At 42.1% G+C, this 17,386-nt stretch overlaps 1 protein-coding gene across 7 annotated transcripts in view; it reads left to right on the top strand.

Annotated features, from left to right (window-relative positions):
• lrba (LPS-responsive vesicle trafficking, beach and anchor containing) overlaps positions 1-17,386 on the top strand; it is a 180,951-nt gene that overhangs the window by 146,951 nt on the left and 16,614 nt on the right. For all 7 annotated transcript variants that reach the window (XM_020591706.1, XM_020591709.1, XM_020591705.1 and 4 more), the window contains exons 47-48: positions 11,188-11,355; positions 16,945-17,034. In XM_020591706.1, the coding sequence (XP_020447362.1) occupies positions 11,188-11,355; positions 16,945-17,034 (258 nt within the window). The remainder of the gene's footprint in view (positions 1-11,187; positions 11,356-16,944; positions 17,035-17,386) is intronic.

Below are 17,386 nucleotides of genomic sequence, written 5' to 3'. Positions count from 1 at the left end.
TGGAAAGACGGGATAAAGAAGGGTCGACAGGAAGAATGAAAGAAAGAATGGCCTGAGGATCAGGCAGAGGGAGGGATGAGTGGGTGGACAGGTCTCTGGTCATGACAGATAGCTGGCATTAGAGGGTGTCAGCTGGCAACTGGGGTACTACAGGGAGAGAGATGAGCATGGTGGAGAGGAGAGAGGAAGACTGAAGGAGTTAATGGGCTGTTTGGCTCTCTTTAGCTTGTCTGATGCTAATGGCCTCACAACACAAGGATAGACAGCAGGAGAGAACACGCAAACACATGCAAATGCACACACACTTACAAACACACCCACCTGCTGTCTCCTCTCTGGTTATGAGCCCTTGATGATTAACAGCTAATTAGGGCCCAATCTGGAAAGGCTATTAAAGGCCTCTCACAGTAAAGGATTGTGCTGCTGTGCAAAACCGCAGCTTGTTTTTGTTGTTGTGACTGAGAGTTGATTGGTTGGTAATTTAAAAAAAAATCCAGGAGAAGATAGAAATATTACATCAAATTGTAGCTTCGTTTATATTACTCTGCTGTTGGAAATGTCACAGTTCACCACCAGTAATTAGTAAAACGTTTGTGTTGTGTTGGCTAGGAAGTGTGTGCCTATATACAGGTTGTTGTTTACTCTTTAGCTTAGGGAAGAGATGCACCAAGCTCACGGTTGGCCATCAGTGAGCGTCTGTCAGGACTCGTCTTCCCAATGTGTTCCCACACTTCCCACACTGTTGGCACTGGTCAGACCCTGCCAGCGGCTTTTCGGCCAATCCAGCATGTTGCGTTGCACTGGCTGGGCCTCGTCAATAAGACACACCACTCTGATTGGCTGGTCAGCTTAGCAAATCCATGCAAGAGAAGAGAAATGTACAGAAAAGCCCCTTGAGCCTGTCACCGTAATATTCATGATTTCACCCATTTAGTGCGGTTTCTCCTTGGTTTTTGCCTCCACAACCTCCTTTCTTCTTCCACAACCAAAAGACCAAGGGCAGAGAACATCAGTGCTATTTGCAGCTTCTTATCAGACATATCCTTGATTAGAAGTAGCTATAAACAAAGCAGCTGTATTGAACAACAGCTGCTTTGTTTACAGATTTATTTCCACTGTCTAGATCTTATTCTTTCCCTTTCTGAACGGTGAACACAGATACCGCCACCTGCTGGTAAGGAGAATTATTTCTGTCACACAGGGGCAGAACACACATGCTAGTTGGCCGTTGGCTGTCGTCTATATGGTGTGTTCAAGTGCCACTTTTTCAACCCAACTGGCCCAGACAAAGGCGACACAACAGTTGGCCTTTGTCGGTGCTAGTTATTTCATGTCAGCTTGGTGCATCTCTGCCCTTACACAACACTGAAGGCACAAAGACAAAAGGATGAAGCATCTCAGTGCCCTAAGCCAAGCATGTACCTTCACTGCCTACTTTATATTTAATACTTGTTTATAAAGGCACACTCCCTTTTCCTTGGTCCATCACACATACAGAGGGACTGGGATCTTGAGATGGCATACCACAGCGATCGGGGCCGCTTGTTGTTTTTACCACGAGGTTGAAGGAGAGGTTAAGAACTTGATCCCTTCTCCACTAGATAACTACATGTCTCTGGGCACTGTCAGTCCCTCTGACATTCCACTATATATGACCACATCTCACTTCTCAGGTCTGCTACCCATTAGCGCGATAGCAGGTGTGTATGCTTTTGTGTGCACATCAGTGTTTACCTGTGCTGTCATGTGTCCAGGCTTCATTGGAGCTACTGATGTAGTGCAGCCTAAACCACAGATTGTTACGCTGTAGTAGCCATCTCCTGCTGTGGTCTAATGGTAGACTGAGCTAAATAATACAACTTTCAGAGGCTGTGATTTACACAATAAAGTGTAATGCCTAAAATTTGCCAACAAAACAGCATAGATTTTTTTTTAATAGTTAAATAGAAACAAAAATGCAAATGTTCATCACATGTAATCTATTGACTCATTTGAAATAAAACAGCAAAACCTTAATTTTCATATCAAGCCATTAAAGTTCGGCATCGTTTGGTGACCAATATGGGTTGATTAGTGTCATGTTAGTTCTACTTTTAACTGATTCAACTGTTTCATGACGGGTGTTGTTTTATTACTAAAACCAATTTGTCCAATCAGTACTTAAAACAAAGGCTGCCCACTTTAAATCATTTTTTCCCTGAAAGTTGGAGTGCAGTCACTATCGAATCCGCTTGAACTCAGCAGGGTCCTTTTGCATCTCCAACGTCCACGTTTGATTCTTTTCATTCATCTGTGTCGTTGTAGTGCTGCCGACAGACCTGCAAACCACACACATGGGAGAGATGGACAACCCATTACTTTCAGCCTTTTCCCCCTTAGAAAGCATCACCTCACTTGAAGCAGTGACAGTGATATCAGCTAAACAGGCCTCACAGATGGAGAGAGAGACTTTCCTCTTGTTGAATGGGCAAAGCCATTTGAGTGATGGATCAAAAGCTGGTACTGAGAAGGTTGACCACAGGCCACTGCTGCATGTGGTAAACCCTCAGTTACTCAAGACATTTCTGCTCAGTAGACATTAGACACCCAAGTTTGATGCCTTTTTTACCATTACACTATTCACTATATGATTTATAACCATGTTGATGCTTTCCATCAGGGAGAATATAAAGCCTGACCAATGCTGGGTGTTATTAGAACCAATATTTGAGTTCAGTGTAAGCAAATAATATAAACGTTTTTGATAAGAAGCCCTTAAATATGACTATTAAATGAGTTATTAACTGAATTAACAGTGAAATGGTTGATACTGCTGCTCCAACTGAGAATTAACACCCTACCAAGCAGCAATTTTCTTCAGTGTTTTGGTTCCTTATTGTATTTTTGAATCCCATTAGCTGCAGAATAACCTCTCACCACCAACATCTAAAATTGCAGAATCATGGGAAATCATGATTACAAAGCACAGTGATATAGTAACTCAAGCCACAGTATCAAAATACTTAGTAAGAAATAGTGGAGACATGAAGTAAACATGTGACTGGTTATGGAGGTTGATCATCTAAAAAGCCTTAAACACCCAGGTACATTTCTCTGGAGCTGGTGGACCAAACAAGGATTAAAGGCAAGGTAGTATTTGACAGGTAGCCAGACTAACAAATCCGAGGCCCAAATTGTTCTGTCATTTTTCAGTTTGTAAGGAGGCAATTACCTGTTAGCCTTAAGTTTAGGTTTCTTTTCATGCTGTAGCTGTGGTTTTGTTCTCAAATGGTCAGAAGTTGTGTGATTTAGTTTTAGAATTAAAATATACTGTTGTATGTGATCATTTTTATTTGGCACCATGATGTTGGAGCCTTACAGATGACCTTACAGCTGTTGTTGACATGACCCCAGAGTAATCTTGCCTGCAGAGGTAAACATACATGGCTGCACAGCGCTAACAGACAAATGTCATATTAATATGAGCCAAATCACCTTTTACCCTCCAGACCTCATATACTCACACTGTCAGGCTCTTTGAAAGTCCTTCTCTGAAGTTTGTCACTTTCATGTGCTGACAGGTCTTCACACTTACAGAAACCCTGCTACCATGGGAGACCAGTCCATTATCCTAACAGGTTCTGATCAAGTGAGGATAAGGAGGTGTTTAACATGCTGTATTTGTCATTTGATAAGATATTTTATGAGACTGAATACCATGTCCAATGCTCAGAACATTTTAAGATACCATGTGTGGTAATGCACAATTGTCCAGGGGCGTATGTGAAATATGTGGGCGAGTGCGGTACTGAAGATGAAAGTGTGTCTCGCATTGTTTCCCACAACACACACAGCCAGACGTGATCTCTACTCAGCTCAGACCATCCGCTCCACAAAGTCAAAGATCATGGCTGTTTACATTCACCTCTCATCCGTACCACGGTCTCTGATCAGACACCCACTGGGATGTGTGTAATTCTGTTCCCACCAGCCTCTACGTCTTATTCTCACAGTAACCCCATAGGAATCCATGTGTGAGCTGAGGTAAACCACTGCAAGGACCAGTCACTAACCACTAAGATATACTTACGTACTTGTGAATGACTGAGTGAGTGAAAATCTTAACGTCTAGCCTAGCGTGGCCTTGTGAAACAGAACACTGTTTACTCCCTTAGCCTGTAGTGTTAATCTGTTCCCCTTGTGTCTCAGCTGAAAGCCTTGTTTTTAGTTGGGAACTAGCAAGTGGGGGCAGAGGGGGTTATCTGCCTAATGTCAAGCAGCGCTCACTGAGGGGGTATTGTCGTGCATAAAGGCAGACATGTTTACTGTGTGCTCAGTGTTATACGAGCTGCCCCCTCTTCTTCTCTGCCTCCCCTTCATCCCTGTCCTCCTCTCCCTCCTCTTCACCCTCTTCTTCAATGATGTAATGGAGGAGGCCAATGAGAGCCTGAGAAATGAGATGATCTACTGCTGCTGACATACCCACTCACTAATGTTGTCCTTCTCCCTTTTCCTGCACTCCTCCACACTCTCATTTTGCTTCTGCCAAAATCCACTGAGATGCTCTTTTGCAGCATACAGTTTTCTCCTTCACATAAATTTTCAAGCAAACATAGTGACAGTTGAACATATAATGTATAACTCCACTATCAAGAGGCCTGTAGTTGTAATGAGAGCTTCGTCATATGGTTGAAAATCATGATCACAGTTTTAATAGTTATGTACTATAGCTGTGCTAGTGACACAGATTGAATTCCTTTATTGTCATTGTATGCTCTGCAAACAAGGAAATTAGGAACGCAGCTCCATTTGGTGCATAAAGAAGGAACAAGGAAACACTAAAAACACACAGGACACTGAATGACAACAATATTAAAGTGAAAAATAGGAATGTTGCATGATACAACAGTTAAAGTGTGAAGTATGTCAGCATAGCAGCATTGTCCCTTTATCGATGCATATTAGAGTTCAGTACACAGATGGCCCTGGGAAAGAGACAGTCCCTCAGTCTGGAGGTGTGTGTGCTGGCTGATCTACAGTATAACACCTGCCTGAGGGCAACAGTTCAAACAAACAGTGACCAGGGTGAGAGGAGTCTTTAACAGTCTTTTAGCTATAGCAGTTTTCTCCAGTTCAGGAAAAAATATCTCAACAACTATTGGATGGATTGCCATAAAGTCTTGTACAGACATTCATGATCCTTAGAGGATATCTGTTATCGACCTTGATGATGTGTTCACTTTTCCTCTAGTGCCACCATGAGATTAACAATTGTGATAGTGTGTGGTAATTATATTGTTTCAGTATATTGTTGTACAGCATGTATTTCTGTAGGATGTCTTTTGAGGAGATGGTTGCTTTTTCCATTTGTTCACCCCCCCCCCACACACACACACACACAGACTAACAAGCTGCAGTTCCACATAATCCAGCACTATAATAACCTCTCCTTAAAGTCTGAATACACTCAAGCTCATAGGTTGAGTCATTTATCCTAATCATCTCCCCTCCACGTTGAGAGGCCTCCACACCTTCAGACAGGCAGGGAGACCATCCAGTCCTCCAGCTGACTTGATAATCAGCTGAGACAACAATGCTCCTCTCAACAGCTATACAAATATTCTCTCATTCAACACGCTCCCTATCCTTCCTCAATGGCCCTGTGTTTAATCAGCTCTGACTGACTGTTGACTTAGCTCTTGCTCACTTGAGCCTATTGTGGATTTGTCTTATGGAGTTGGGCATGTATTTGCTAGCTTGTTAGCCTTTTCTGTGGGTGGACAGATGATTAGGTTCTCTGCAGGTGCTTGTTAGCTGTGTTTGAGAACCGTAATAGTAGACAGTTGTGGCATTGCAAATTTCTCATTTTAATGGTTTTCTCTTGTTACTTAATGTCCTATAATTTTATATTTTAAGCTTTTTCTAACCAGATTTGATTTCCCTCTTTTTAGATAATCGTTTCTCTTGCATCACACTGTTTATCCTAATCATGCATTAACCTAAAACTAAAAAGAGAAGGCTGCGACCACAACATTATAGCTTTTATAGTTTGAGTCAGCACCATTTGCTTCACCCACTTACCTCTCAATTTGTATCATTTTACCACATTGTCTGTGCTGTAAATTGTACCACTTAGTGCTTTCTCGCAGTTTACACTGTCATTTATCTGACTGAGACCAAATGCACTATGACATGTTTGTTTTATGGAGATACTTTCCCAATCACTGCTCATTCTGCTTCTTTTCACCACATAACATGATATTCTTGCTTTTCAAGTGGGCGAGGAATAAGAAGAAAGAGGAGTGGAGAGAGTTGGGGTTAGAGTCTCAGGTTCCACTTGCCAGCGAGTGCCTCCGTTGACCCATAGCCAGAACTCTCACAGTTGTGACCTATCTAATTAGTAGAACAGGAAGGAGGGGTAGACTAAAGTAATACACACAACCCATCTGGGGTTCTCTTGGGGTGAGTGTGTGTGTGAATATAAGAATAAAGGAAATGGTTTGTTAGCTGTGCGGCTGCTCCAAGGCTCTCGTTCCTTACGTCACCCATTGCTTCTTGTGTGTGTCTTTTTCCTCTTCTATGTAGGGGGCCCCCTCTCCCCTTGTTGGCTACAGGCTTCCTCTGCCTGCCTCAAAATGACAATCCGCTTCTCATTTACAGCGAGCTAATAAGCCCTTTAATCAGAGTGCTTGTCAACCTCAGGGCAAAGCAACTCGGGAGGAGCTGATCCAAAGGATCAGATGACTGGAAGAAAGAGCAGGAGGAGAAAAAAAAGGAATAGCACTGAGAGTGAGAGAATAAGTAGAGGGGAAAATGAAAGAGGGCTGTTGAACTTGGAGAAAGAATAAAGAGTCAGAACAAGAGGGATGATGAATTGGCACTGAAGTAAGATGAATAGACTGGCTTCTGCTAAGCATGATGATGCTTAGTGCAGTTTGAAACATGTGGAACTGATGGGATTTAATAATTTAATTTACAATTCACAGTAAGAGTACAATGTGACAAAACAAATCTTGATTTAATTACTACTTTAGAATCATACTGTTTTATGTCAGCATGTGTGGTGTTTTTTTGTCACACATACTGAATGTGGTTTTCAGGATGTTTTGATCAGCTTGTTCTTAAACAGACATTTTTTAGTGTATACAGACCTGACAAGTGTTTGCTTTATTCATCTGTAATCGATACAAAAGAAAACAGCCTGCCGCTGACAACACTGCATACAACATGTGCATTCGATTACGTACTCGCACTGTCAGTGACACACGTACTTGCATATGCACATAAACTCACACCACAGTTGGCATGCAAATGAGTGTTTTGACTTGTTGAGTGGCATTTTAACATCCTTACGGGCAGCTCTCCATACGTCTTTTAGGATCGGAGGAAAGCATTGTGTCATCTCGTTAAGGCTTCAGTGTAATTCAGCTCACTCTGGACCCCAAAGCCTACCACACACTACAGAGACTTCACTGATAGGCCCAGCGTATGTCCTGCAGACCTGTAGCATGGTTATACATGTTTATAGTACCTTGGAGCAAAGAAAGATAATCACTAAAAGAAGTCCGAAGTGAGATGAAAAGAAAAAGAGAGAAAAATAAATCACACCCTCCTGCAAGCAGAAAAAGTATTCCAAGGCGTTCCAAGGCTGGAGAGTAGCCTGCGAGTCGAGGACATTTTTAGGTTTTCCTCCAAAGGATTAATGTCCAACAGCTGGTTAATTGCAATCACTTGGTGTCTTCAGTCTGATGTGTCAGATAACAATGCCATGTCTTTGAGTCTAGAGTTTATCACTGTCTAAAGACTAACGTGTTGACAGTCCCAGTCAAAATGTGACCTTCTGTTCAATAACTGAAAAACCAGCCCACATGCCAAATTAGTACAAAATCCACAAAGAGAAAATAATAATATGCATTTAAATACTTGGCTCTGATGGGGAAAAGTGACCATTACATTTTTCTACATAAGAGAATATCCCAAATTGTTGTTTCCACTGGAAACACGTCACCATACACAACAAAGGGAATCCCCCTTTGCTTCAAAGGTGTACTTTGTCAAATCTGTAACAATAGAAATGGGGGCTTCCAATGATTTCTACCCCCTATCAGCATTTACATAAAGGCATGCTAAATTATTCATTAATTATCAGAGGAGTCCCCTGTGGGTGGGGATGACACACACACTGGCTGCTAATTGGCCCATCAATAATCCTGCCTGGTTCTCCTGAAGTGGCACCAGATCCCACCTCAGGAATCTGCTGTCTGCCCCAACCTTCTGCTCAGCTGTTTTCACAGTGTGGTTCTGCTCGCGGAGGCATTTCCACACCTGCTCTCCTGGCACATTGTTAATGGATTATCAGTACTTGACTTAGATGGCTTGTCCATCCAGTAGCTGAAATTCCTCACACGCAGTCTTCTTTGATACAAGGTGGAAATTTAATGTCACTGCTGATTTTGTTGTCACTGCCCCACTTGTGAGATTGTGTTAGCATGCTATTTGTCTAGCTTTGTTCACAGTATTATAAAATATTAATGTAAGAATGAAGCTGGTGATGCATTAGTTTGTCTCTTGATACTTTTAAACTTCCCTGACATGTGCCATTGTGGCGTTCAGCCTCAATGCCCGTTTGTTCCCACTGAAGATGAAAGTCTTTGAAAATGGGTCACAAATATATAATTTCAATGTTTTTTTTAAATGAGAAATTATGGATTATGTTTAGCCACAAATTTGTCACAGTGAGTTTGTGGCTGTTTACAGCAGCAGGACGGCATATGTGAGATCGAGTCTAAATAAACTACAGTGTCTGGTTCAGTGTAGTGAAGGAACATGTCTCCTAGTATAACAGTATAGCTCGTTGATGTGTGTTGAAGTTGTTTTGACAGATCTGCAGGCGTCTGGTACATAAAATAATATCACGGTTTGACTACACAGTCAGTACTTGATAGTAGCCCGGTTTCCTTTCATTGCTTGTTTTGGTTTTTTTCATATGATGTATAATCACAGGATAATAATCAGGATAATCACCTTTATTTGGCCAAGTATGTTACACACACACACAAGGAATTTGTTTCCGGTACAGAACCGGAAACCTCATTTATAATGAGAAGTGACTGAACATCACTATGCCTATTCATTATTAAAGTACAAGCAATAATCAAGTTGTCTTTAGACAGTTTTTTGATTAATGTACCTCTGATATGGACACCTTGGTCTAGAACTTTTATGGGTGTCATTTTTCTTGAATCCCAGTCTAACTGTTCCCTGCCTGACACTAACAGTCTGCTGGTTGTGAAAGAGCTTAGAAGAGAAAGAATCAAAGTAGTTTACTGCATCCCCACAGGCAGATGTTTGTTGAATCTCTGAGATCTAATCTGCTGGAACTGTTACACCTAGACTTCAGTCACGTGGAACTGCCGAGCCTTGATGGTGTCAGACCAAACAAATGCAGAATTACACAGCCCAATGTCGACTTTTACTTACTTCGTTTCTTTCCCTCTCCAAGTAGTACATGCGAGTGATTTCCATAAAGGTGAGCCTCTGGAGAGAGAGCCGCAATAACATAGCTGCTCTTTGTTTCCCCATGTTGATTGACAGTAGATTGCAGAGCACATTAAATGCCCATCAGACCCCGCTTTAGTTTTAGAAACAAGGGAGCAGGGACCATCAAAGGTCAGACTTGGCGCATAATGAACTGATCTCTCTCTTTCTCTTACTTACATACACACACATTATTTAACCACACTCCCTGCATTGAAGTGTTTGAATAAAGAGGGTTTTCCTGGTTTATAATGTAACATTAATAGCATTGGCCTATGACACTGGCCTTTAAACACACTAATATACTGTGAATACGTTGTCAGAAGGACAGATAGACATGGAGTCTAGACTGTCTTAGACTCTAGGAGTGTTCTGTTTTGTCTTAATACTAAAGGTGACCACCACAGCAGCCGTAGTTCAACCCTATTAACAGAGAATGTCATCCAGTGAGTTGCACAAAGGGGAAAAGAACAAACAAATCTCTCTCCATCTGCTAATTTTGTCAAGACTACAGCCCTCAGAACAGTGTTTACGTCTAAGCAGGGCATTGTCCAAAATACCAGTGTGTGTAATAACCATCGACCTACAGTGTATGGGATTAGTTTTACACCTATGACAAAGTCATATGCATAGTTGATAACGGTGCTTGGCCCTAGTTAATAACACATTTGCATGTTTCCAAACACTGAACATGAAAACCTTTTATGTCTCTGTCTTGTGGATCCCCCCCCCCCTTAAGAGTCAATGATATGATTCCCACTCCTGTATTATTCACACAGTATTTGCATTGTTAAGATTCTCATCGGTTCCAATCATGAAATCTGTGACGGCATCAAAAATTCGGTGAATACTCAAGCTGCAGTGAAAAGATCATCATACCTCGAACGCACACAGCCTCCTCTTTATGCCCGAGCTGTCCTCCTTGATTGAAAGTTGTAATTAAGAGAGTGGGGAGGAATTAGATGCAGAATGAGCTGTCAGAAACTCGCATTTAAGTGAGGGATGCGGCGTTCTCTGCAGTAAAAAATTTAAATGATATAAATTGCCATTTAAGTGTAGCACAGGCTAATGTTTTGTCACAAATTAATGTGACACAAGGCAGCAATGACAATCAAGGGCTGCCTCATTTTAATTTGGTCACATTTAGAGGGCTTTTGTGAGCCGACAGCTTTACACAAATTAACACAATTGCCTGTTTTTATGAGGAAACCATAAATGTTTTTTCCCTCCTTTGCTGGCTAATGAGGAGAGAAAACGGCTTGTATCTCAGCATAACGGCGATGCAGAGGCGTCTGTAGAAGAGCAACACGGTGCTCTTATCCACCCACAACTGGCAGAGAAAAAAACAAAGACAGGAGCTGAAATGGTTCCCTAAAGAACTACAAGAGTTCAATAATGTTTAGATGCTCCCGCATGATACGATTTGGATTTACTGTGCTTTTTGCTCGTTATAGAAATCATTGGCAGATTCTGTCACAGGAACAATTAGTGGGAAATTTTGCTTTCTCTGTGGAATTCGTCTTTGAGAGGCATTAGTGATAACTGCTGTTCAGTAATGGGATGAGGAACATGGTTGGGGAGTAGCATTTGGTTAGAGTATGGTGTGTAAATGGTGTGCATCTGTTGACGTTTACAATACTCGTAATCCTCTGCCCTCTCCTCCATTTACAGGCTCTAGAGAGTGAGTTTGTGTCCTGCCAGCTCCACCAGTGGATCGATCTAATCTTTGGCTACAAGCAGCACGGTCCTGAAGCCACCAGGGCCCTCAATGTTTTCTATTATCTCACCTACGAAGGCGCGGTCAACCTCAGCTCCATCACCGACCCCATGCTCAGAGAGGTGAGGCTTTTAAATGATACAACACATGCAGGTACACACACATTTTTAATATACATTTAAGTACTGCATGGCTGCATTAACTCCCCTGGCAGATCATGCTGAGTAAGGGGAAAATACCATCTTACAGTAAGTACACTTGAGCATTAGCACTCCCAAAATGATGCTTAATCTGACTATATTATAAAAGCATCTGTCCATTCTGTGCATTTGTATTTCAGCGAGGTTTTTGATGCCATTAGCCATGTTAAATTGGCTGTAAAATGGCATGGGAGAGCTAAGCTAACAATGTCCTGGCAGGTACTGCTGAGCTAAGCTTTTCCCCGGTGTGGTACCTCTGAAAGCACTCCACACCAAGTGTTCCACTTTAACGCCTTAAAGTTTCCTCCCTGGCTTTCATCCATTATTCATCCCTCGCACTTTAAGCTGCTGCACTGCAAAGCTACACTGGCCTGGCCGAAAGCAACCACACAAAGTACAGTGCAGCAAAGAAAAACACAGCCAAACACTGGCCTGACAGTTTCATCAGTCGGTTATAAAAGGCAGCTAGCCTGCAGTAGGACAGTTGACCCTGCTCCCATCAGCCTTTAGACATCCAGGCTGTACTACCAAAAATGGCGCCTATCCTATTTCCTATTCTCATCCTATTCTTGTCAGAGTATAGTCACTAGGCTAATTCCAGTTTAACACAATGTGAGTGTAATTTTCTTACTTTTGGCCATCATTTTATTGACTTGGGAACTAGTGTGCTTGTTAAAGCAATTGCTGAGATCTGGAAATATGGTACTAATAATAATATTGCTTCAATATAAGGACAAGAAACGTGATTGGTCAGACATTCTCATAGATTATCTTAATCACTTTTTTTTTAACATAGCTAACCCTGGGGTTTGTTTAAAATCTGTGATCCTCTGGTTGCTTGTTCCTTGCACCATCCTACTTCAGTATAGCAACATTGCCATTTAACTTCATCTTAGCCACTGAAGTTGTGAATATAACATCGTTATTACCAGTAATGGATGAAACAATGAAAGCAAGGCTTGAGTTGTAATAAACCAGAATTATCCTTTAAGTGAAGGTCCTCATAGAAATGAGGTATAAATGGAGATGAGATCAGTATATATCAAAGGGATGAAAGTGCCTCTGCTGCTCTGCTGCCCTTCATGCTTAGTGACTGGAGCATCACGGGCACCAGGGGTAGATCCTTGATTTATCACCTCGTTCACCCCAATTCCCATCCAGATGTGCTTTGGCCTTTAACTGCGCAGCACATGCAGATTCATTACCAGGGTACACCGGTCATTTCCACGCTCAGCCCAAGCTCATTACCCATTTTTCTGGCTAACACACACACACTCGCAGCACAGAACTGGATCTCTGGCACTGCACGTTTTCTACCAAACCGTTACAGTGGCCATGGGAGTGAGCCAGTGGAGGATCAATGTCCCCCATCAGTGCTTAAAGTCTTCTATATATTGTGTGCTCTGCAAATGCTTTTGCCCTTACAAATTACTGTGCGCTGTAAATAATGAATGTGGTAAAAGGACTCATCAAATGTTTTGGAAAACATGGGATCTAGATTCTTGTTTGTTGTAAAATTTTCAAACATATCACAGTTTAATTGAATATTATATATTCAAGCTTTAAAAGGATACCCATGCCACATTTAACACTAGAAGTGTGATACTGACCCTTGTATTGTGAAGAATACCTACAAATATAATGGTGTGTTTTCTCCTCCTGCTCCCTCTATGATGCTGAGAGTCTGCTGGGTTTAAACACTCTCATTTAGACCGCTCTAATTAGTTAAATAAACCCAAGCAGTGTTATCCCTGTAAGCCAAGCCAAGGCTCTCCTTCAGCTGTGTTTGTGTGGAAGGAAGTGTGCCCCGTCTGTGCCGAAGGTGGAAACAGAATTCCAGGCCTGGGCCTCATCAAAGCCGGGCGCAGGCTGGTGGCTGAGGGCAGCAAGAGCTTTGAAAGTGAGGGCTTTGAGTCTGAAAGTGTCCCCAGAGTCTGCCATTACTGAGTGACAACTGCTTCAGCTTGAGCTGTGTCTGGGCCAAGCTAGGCTGCATTAGGACAGGCCCCGGGGCTGTTCAGTGTCAGGGGGATGGGTCGCATGAGTGTGTGTATGTATGTTTGGGTCAGAAAAGGTAGTAGACAGGGCTACAGGGCTCTGTAGTCCTGGCTGGCTGATTCTGTGTTCCTGCTTTAGCAGCTGCTAACTCCCACCAGCGCCAACCAGCCTCTCAAACACAAATCCAGAGATTTTCATGGATCATACCTTGTATATTTGTAGATATGTACTGTATGTATACATGCATTCATTGGTATGTGTATGGTTTTGTATATTTATGTGTGCTCATCAGCATAAATGCACACGGTTGTATGTTTATGTGTGCCTTTCTGTTCTGCAAGAGAGTTTGGAATATCTCAGCACAGATTAGGGAATGCTGTGGAGGCCGCTGCTGTGTTTTTCAAAACCATGATTACTTCCTGTCCTGCCTCCACCACAAGTCAAAACTTTGCCCCCCTCTCACTCTGTGCAGATGTGTTTTTGTGTTCGTATGTGCACCCTTGTGAATGGCACACATGCACATCTGTGGTTCTTCTCGGTGTATAAGGAGAAACACACCCTACGTTGCCTTCTCATCGTTCTACAGGGCTTCCCCTTTTTCACATGTGATTATGGAAAAATCCCACAGCCCCTTACACCAGCGACAAAGCACAGAGCCCCGTCTGAATTGTCCAGTGTTTGCGTAATTCGGCAGAAGAGGGGAAATATACCCACGCGAGCGAACCTGCTTTGACATTCAGCCGAAGTCGCTCACTAAACACAAGGCCCACTTGTTTATTTTTTTGGGCAATATTCCCTTTGCTCTATTTACTGTTGTTCTTACATCGTGGTCATCTAAAGCCAAAGATGCAAAATATCACACCAGGTCCTTTTAGTTTAGCTTTTAGTCATTTCATTATTGTTTTGTATTTTATTCACAGAGAGTGTTATTGGTGAGATTTACATAAAAGCAGCATGTTTTACATGGAGATCCATCTTGGCAAGTGGCTGAGTAAATCAAAGTGTAAACTGGGACGACTGAGCCGGGGGCGTCGGAGCCATTTAAATGTATAGAAAACCTTCATCAGACATGGGCCAGTGCCCCCAAAAGAGATTGGCCTTGTGGATGGCCCCTTATATAATAAGCTGAGCATTGGTATATAGGAAGAGGACATGCTGACCTGGACTTTGACGTTCCATAGCCTCATATATGTCAGCGCTGAACTTAATGAAGACAGGTTTGAGGAGTCTCTTTTACACATTAGCTTAAACAGAACGCTCCACACTATAGGCAGAGGAGGAGGAGGATGCACTTTGACCTTGAATCATGCACTGATGTCAGACTAACTGTTAATGAGATAGGTAAATGTGAAAGATTCCCTGTCATGATTAGGGTCAAGATCACAAGTCAGCTCCCAAAGCATCCTCGATAAAATGGGTGGAGCAACAACACTTCTGGTTTTTTGATGTGCACTTGGCTGGATGCAGACTTTGAATTGGAGCGGTACTTGGCCTGTGACTGAATCCGCAAGAACACAAGTACAGGGAAGTACTACACTCATGTAGAGTTTTGATCCTTAATATTATTGTGTGTGTGTCAAGGGGTGGGGGGGGCTTCATCTAAAGACATTTACAGACTAGCGTTCATGTACATACACCTGGATCATAGAGGTATCTCCTCACATTTATCATGCGTGCACAGATGCATGTGTTCAGGCCAGCATAGGGTAAATATAGTTTAGGCGAGAACACAAAACTACAGACACTCCTGATAACACACGGGCAGTTTAGAAGTTTTTCTTCAGGTTTTCGTCATTCCTTGTCATGTATTACATCTGAAAATATACTTTAGATCATTCTAACAGGGCTAGTGGCGAATTTACATCGTATTATACATAAGCTCCCAGCCTGTAGTTTAGCTGAGTGATAAAGGTAAAAATGTGACAGTCAACCATAAAGTGCAAAACTTGCAGAATGTAGAAAATCCACACAGTAAAGAAGATGAAGGGAGAATGATAAGATATCTATGGTGTTTTAGTTCTGCATTCACATGACAAATACTATGTACAATTTTGGTGCATGATTCTTAGCTCTAAAGGAGCTGATGAACCTTTTAATGGCCGGTTGTGATCGCACTCCTCCTCTAGGCCTCCGCTCTTCAGTCAGTTTCAGACAATGGATATGAGCCGACAAACTTCCCAACTCTTTTCTCATGGAAATACCATATGCAGGCTTCAGCCATGAGCTCATTCTAACAGGCCTCGCCAAGTCAGGCTCAAACCTCTCAGCCTACACACACACACACACTGTCACTCCTACACAGCCAAGCACAGTGCAAACCAACATACTGACGGGGCTGTCATAATGTTGTGTTGGCCGTTTTCTCTCAGCTTGTCTCTTTTACAAACCATCTATCATACTGTATCTGTTTCACATGATAGATTTTCTTACTCTGGGTAGTATCTGCTTAATGTTGTTATACAAACTTCCACTCCTTTTGTTTTTTGTATTTCATAGTAAGAGTTGGTTTTTTTTATTTTGGTTTGTTTGTCTTTGTGAGTTCCAGCACATGCAGAGATTTTTTTTAAGCAAATATTGAACACCACCTTGTATTCTATGCTTAGATATAGCTGGATTTAAAGACCCTGTTTATTCCTAAATGACATTCAATTAAAGCAAAATAAACATTTCATTGTATTTGTGATTGCTAATACTAATAGTACTGGTCAAACAGTTACTTGATTTAGCCATTAGTCAACACAAAATTTTGATGAGCTTTTATTGTCTGAATTTTAGCTTTTATTTTATCGTAATAATCTGATTATTGTTTAAGTAAACGTCTTTAGCTTTAGGACTGTCCATCAGACAAAGAGCAGGTTTAAGAGGTCACCGATACGGTTCTAACATTTTATAGACACAATAAGTTAATAAACAGAATAATCTTCTTGTTTGTCACAGTATTATTGGTAGTAACCCTGTGAATCTATACACTGGGTGGGTACGTTCCATCCCGTGCTCGCTGGCCTGACAATGAGATGTGTGATGACGTCCAGAGGCTCCTCAGCCAGCGTCTGCTCTGACATTTATGGTCCTATACCTCTTCATTAACACCACCTAACCAGCCCACAAGCCTTGCCTGTCCCGCCCTCCTCTGATTCTCGGTGGGGTTGTGGAGGATAAATCGGTGTGTGTGCGACTGTGTGTCAAACGGTGATGAAGTATGGCGACATGTGTCAGTGTGTACATGTTTTCCCCTCGGTGTTTTAGGTTTTACATCTTTGTTTTCTTGTTAAAGTACAATAATTTTACCTTGATGCAGCATTGATCATGTAGTGATGTGATCTTAGGAGATATATGATGTGAGCATTTTAGATGCAGCATTGATCATGTAGTGATGTGATATATATATGATGTGAGCATTTTAGGCAGAGAGGCTGTGCCAGTATTTTACATTAAGGGGCACAGTGATGTAAGAAAATCTGGAAAAAAAGGCTAACACTTTCTGTTTATTGTCTTTTCTTTTTGTCTTCCCAGGCTGTAGAGTCTCAAATCAGGAGTTTTGGACAGACCCCCTGCCAGTTGCTCATCGAGCCACACACACCCCGAAGCTCAGCTATGCAAGTGGTGAGTGGTGCACACACATACATGCAATCCGATATCCTCAGACACACACGCGCCGCTGTACCTTTGATGCATCTGTCTGACAATGTTACGATGGGGCAGTAGCCAACAGAGCTACAGTGTCAGCCCTTGTGCTGTGGTTAATGCTGTCTCTGGTTTCTGCTGTGTCCTGGTGTTGGCACTCTGCTTTGCTTCACATAAGTCTAGAATTATTATTATTTTTAGCTCTATCTCTTTGGCCTTCATTTACCTCCTGTCTTCTTCTCTATCCCACAATGGTGGGAAAATAAAGTCCTGGCTTTGACAGTATCTCCTCTCTCGTCATTAGTGAGGTGTGTGTGAAAGGGAAAGATTA

Source organism: Monopterus albus, unplaced genomic scaffold (genome assembly GCF_001952655.1).
Source record: "Monopterus albus unplaced genomic scaffold, M_albus_1.0 scaffold15.1, whole genome shotgun sequence".
In the NCBI taxonomy this organism is placed as follows: Eukaryota; Metazoa; Chordata; class Actinopteri; order Synbranchiformes; family Synbranchidae; genus Monopterus; species Monopterus albus.
Note: the sequence above shows the minus strand (reverse complement) of the source record. Positions and strands in the feature narration are given on the sequence as shown.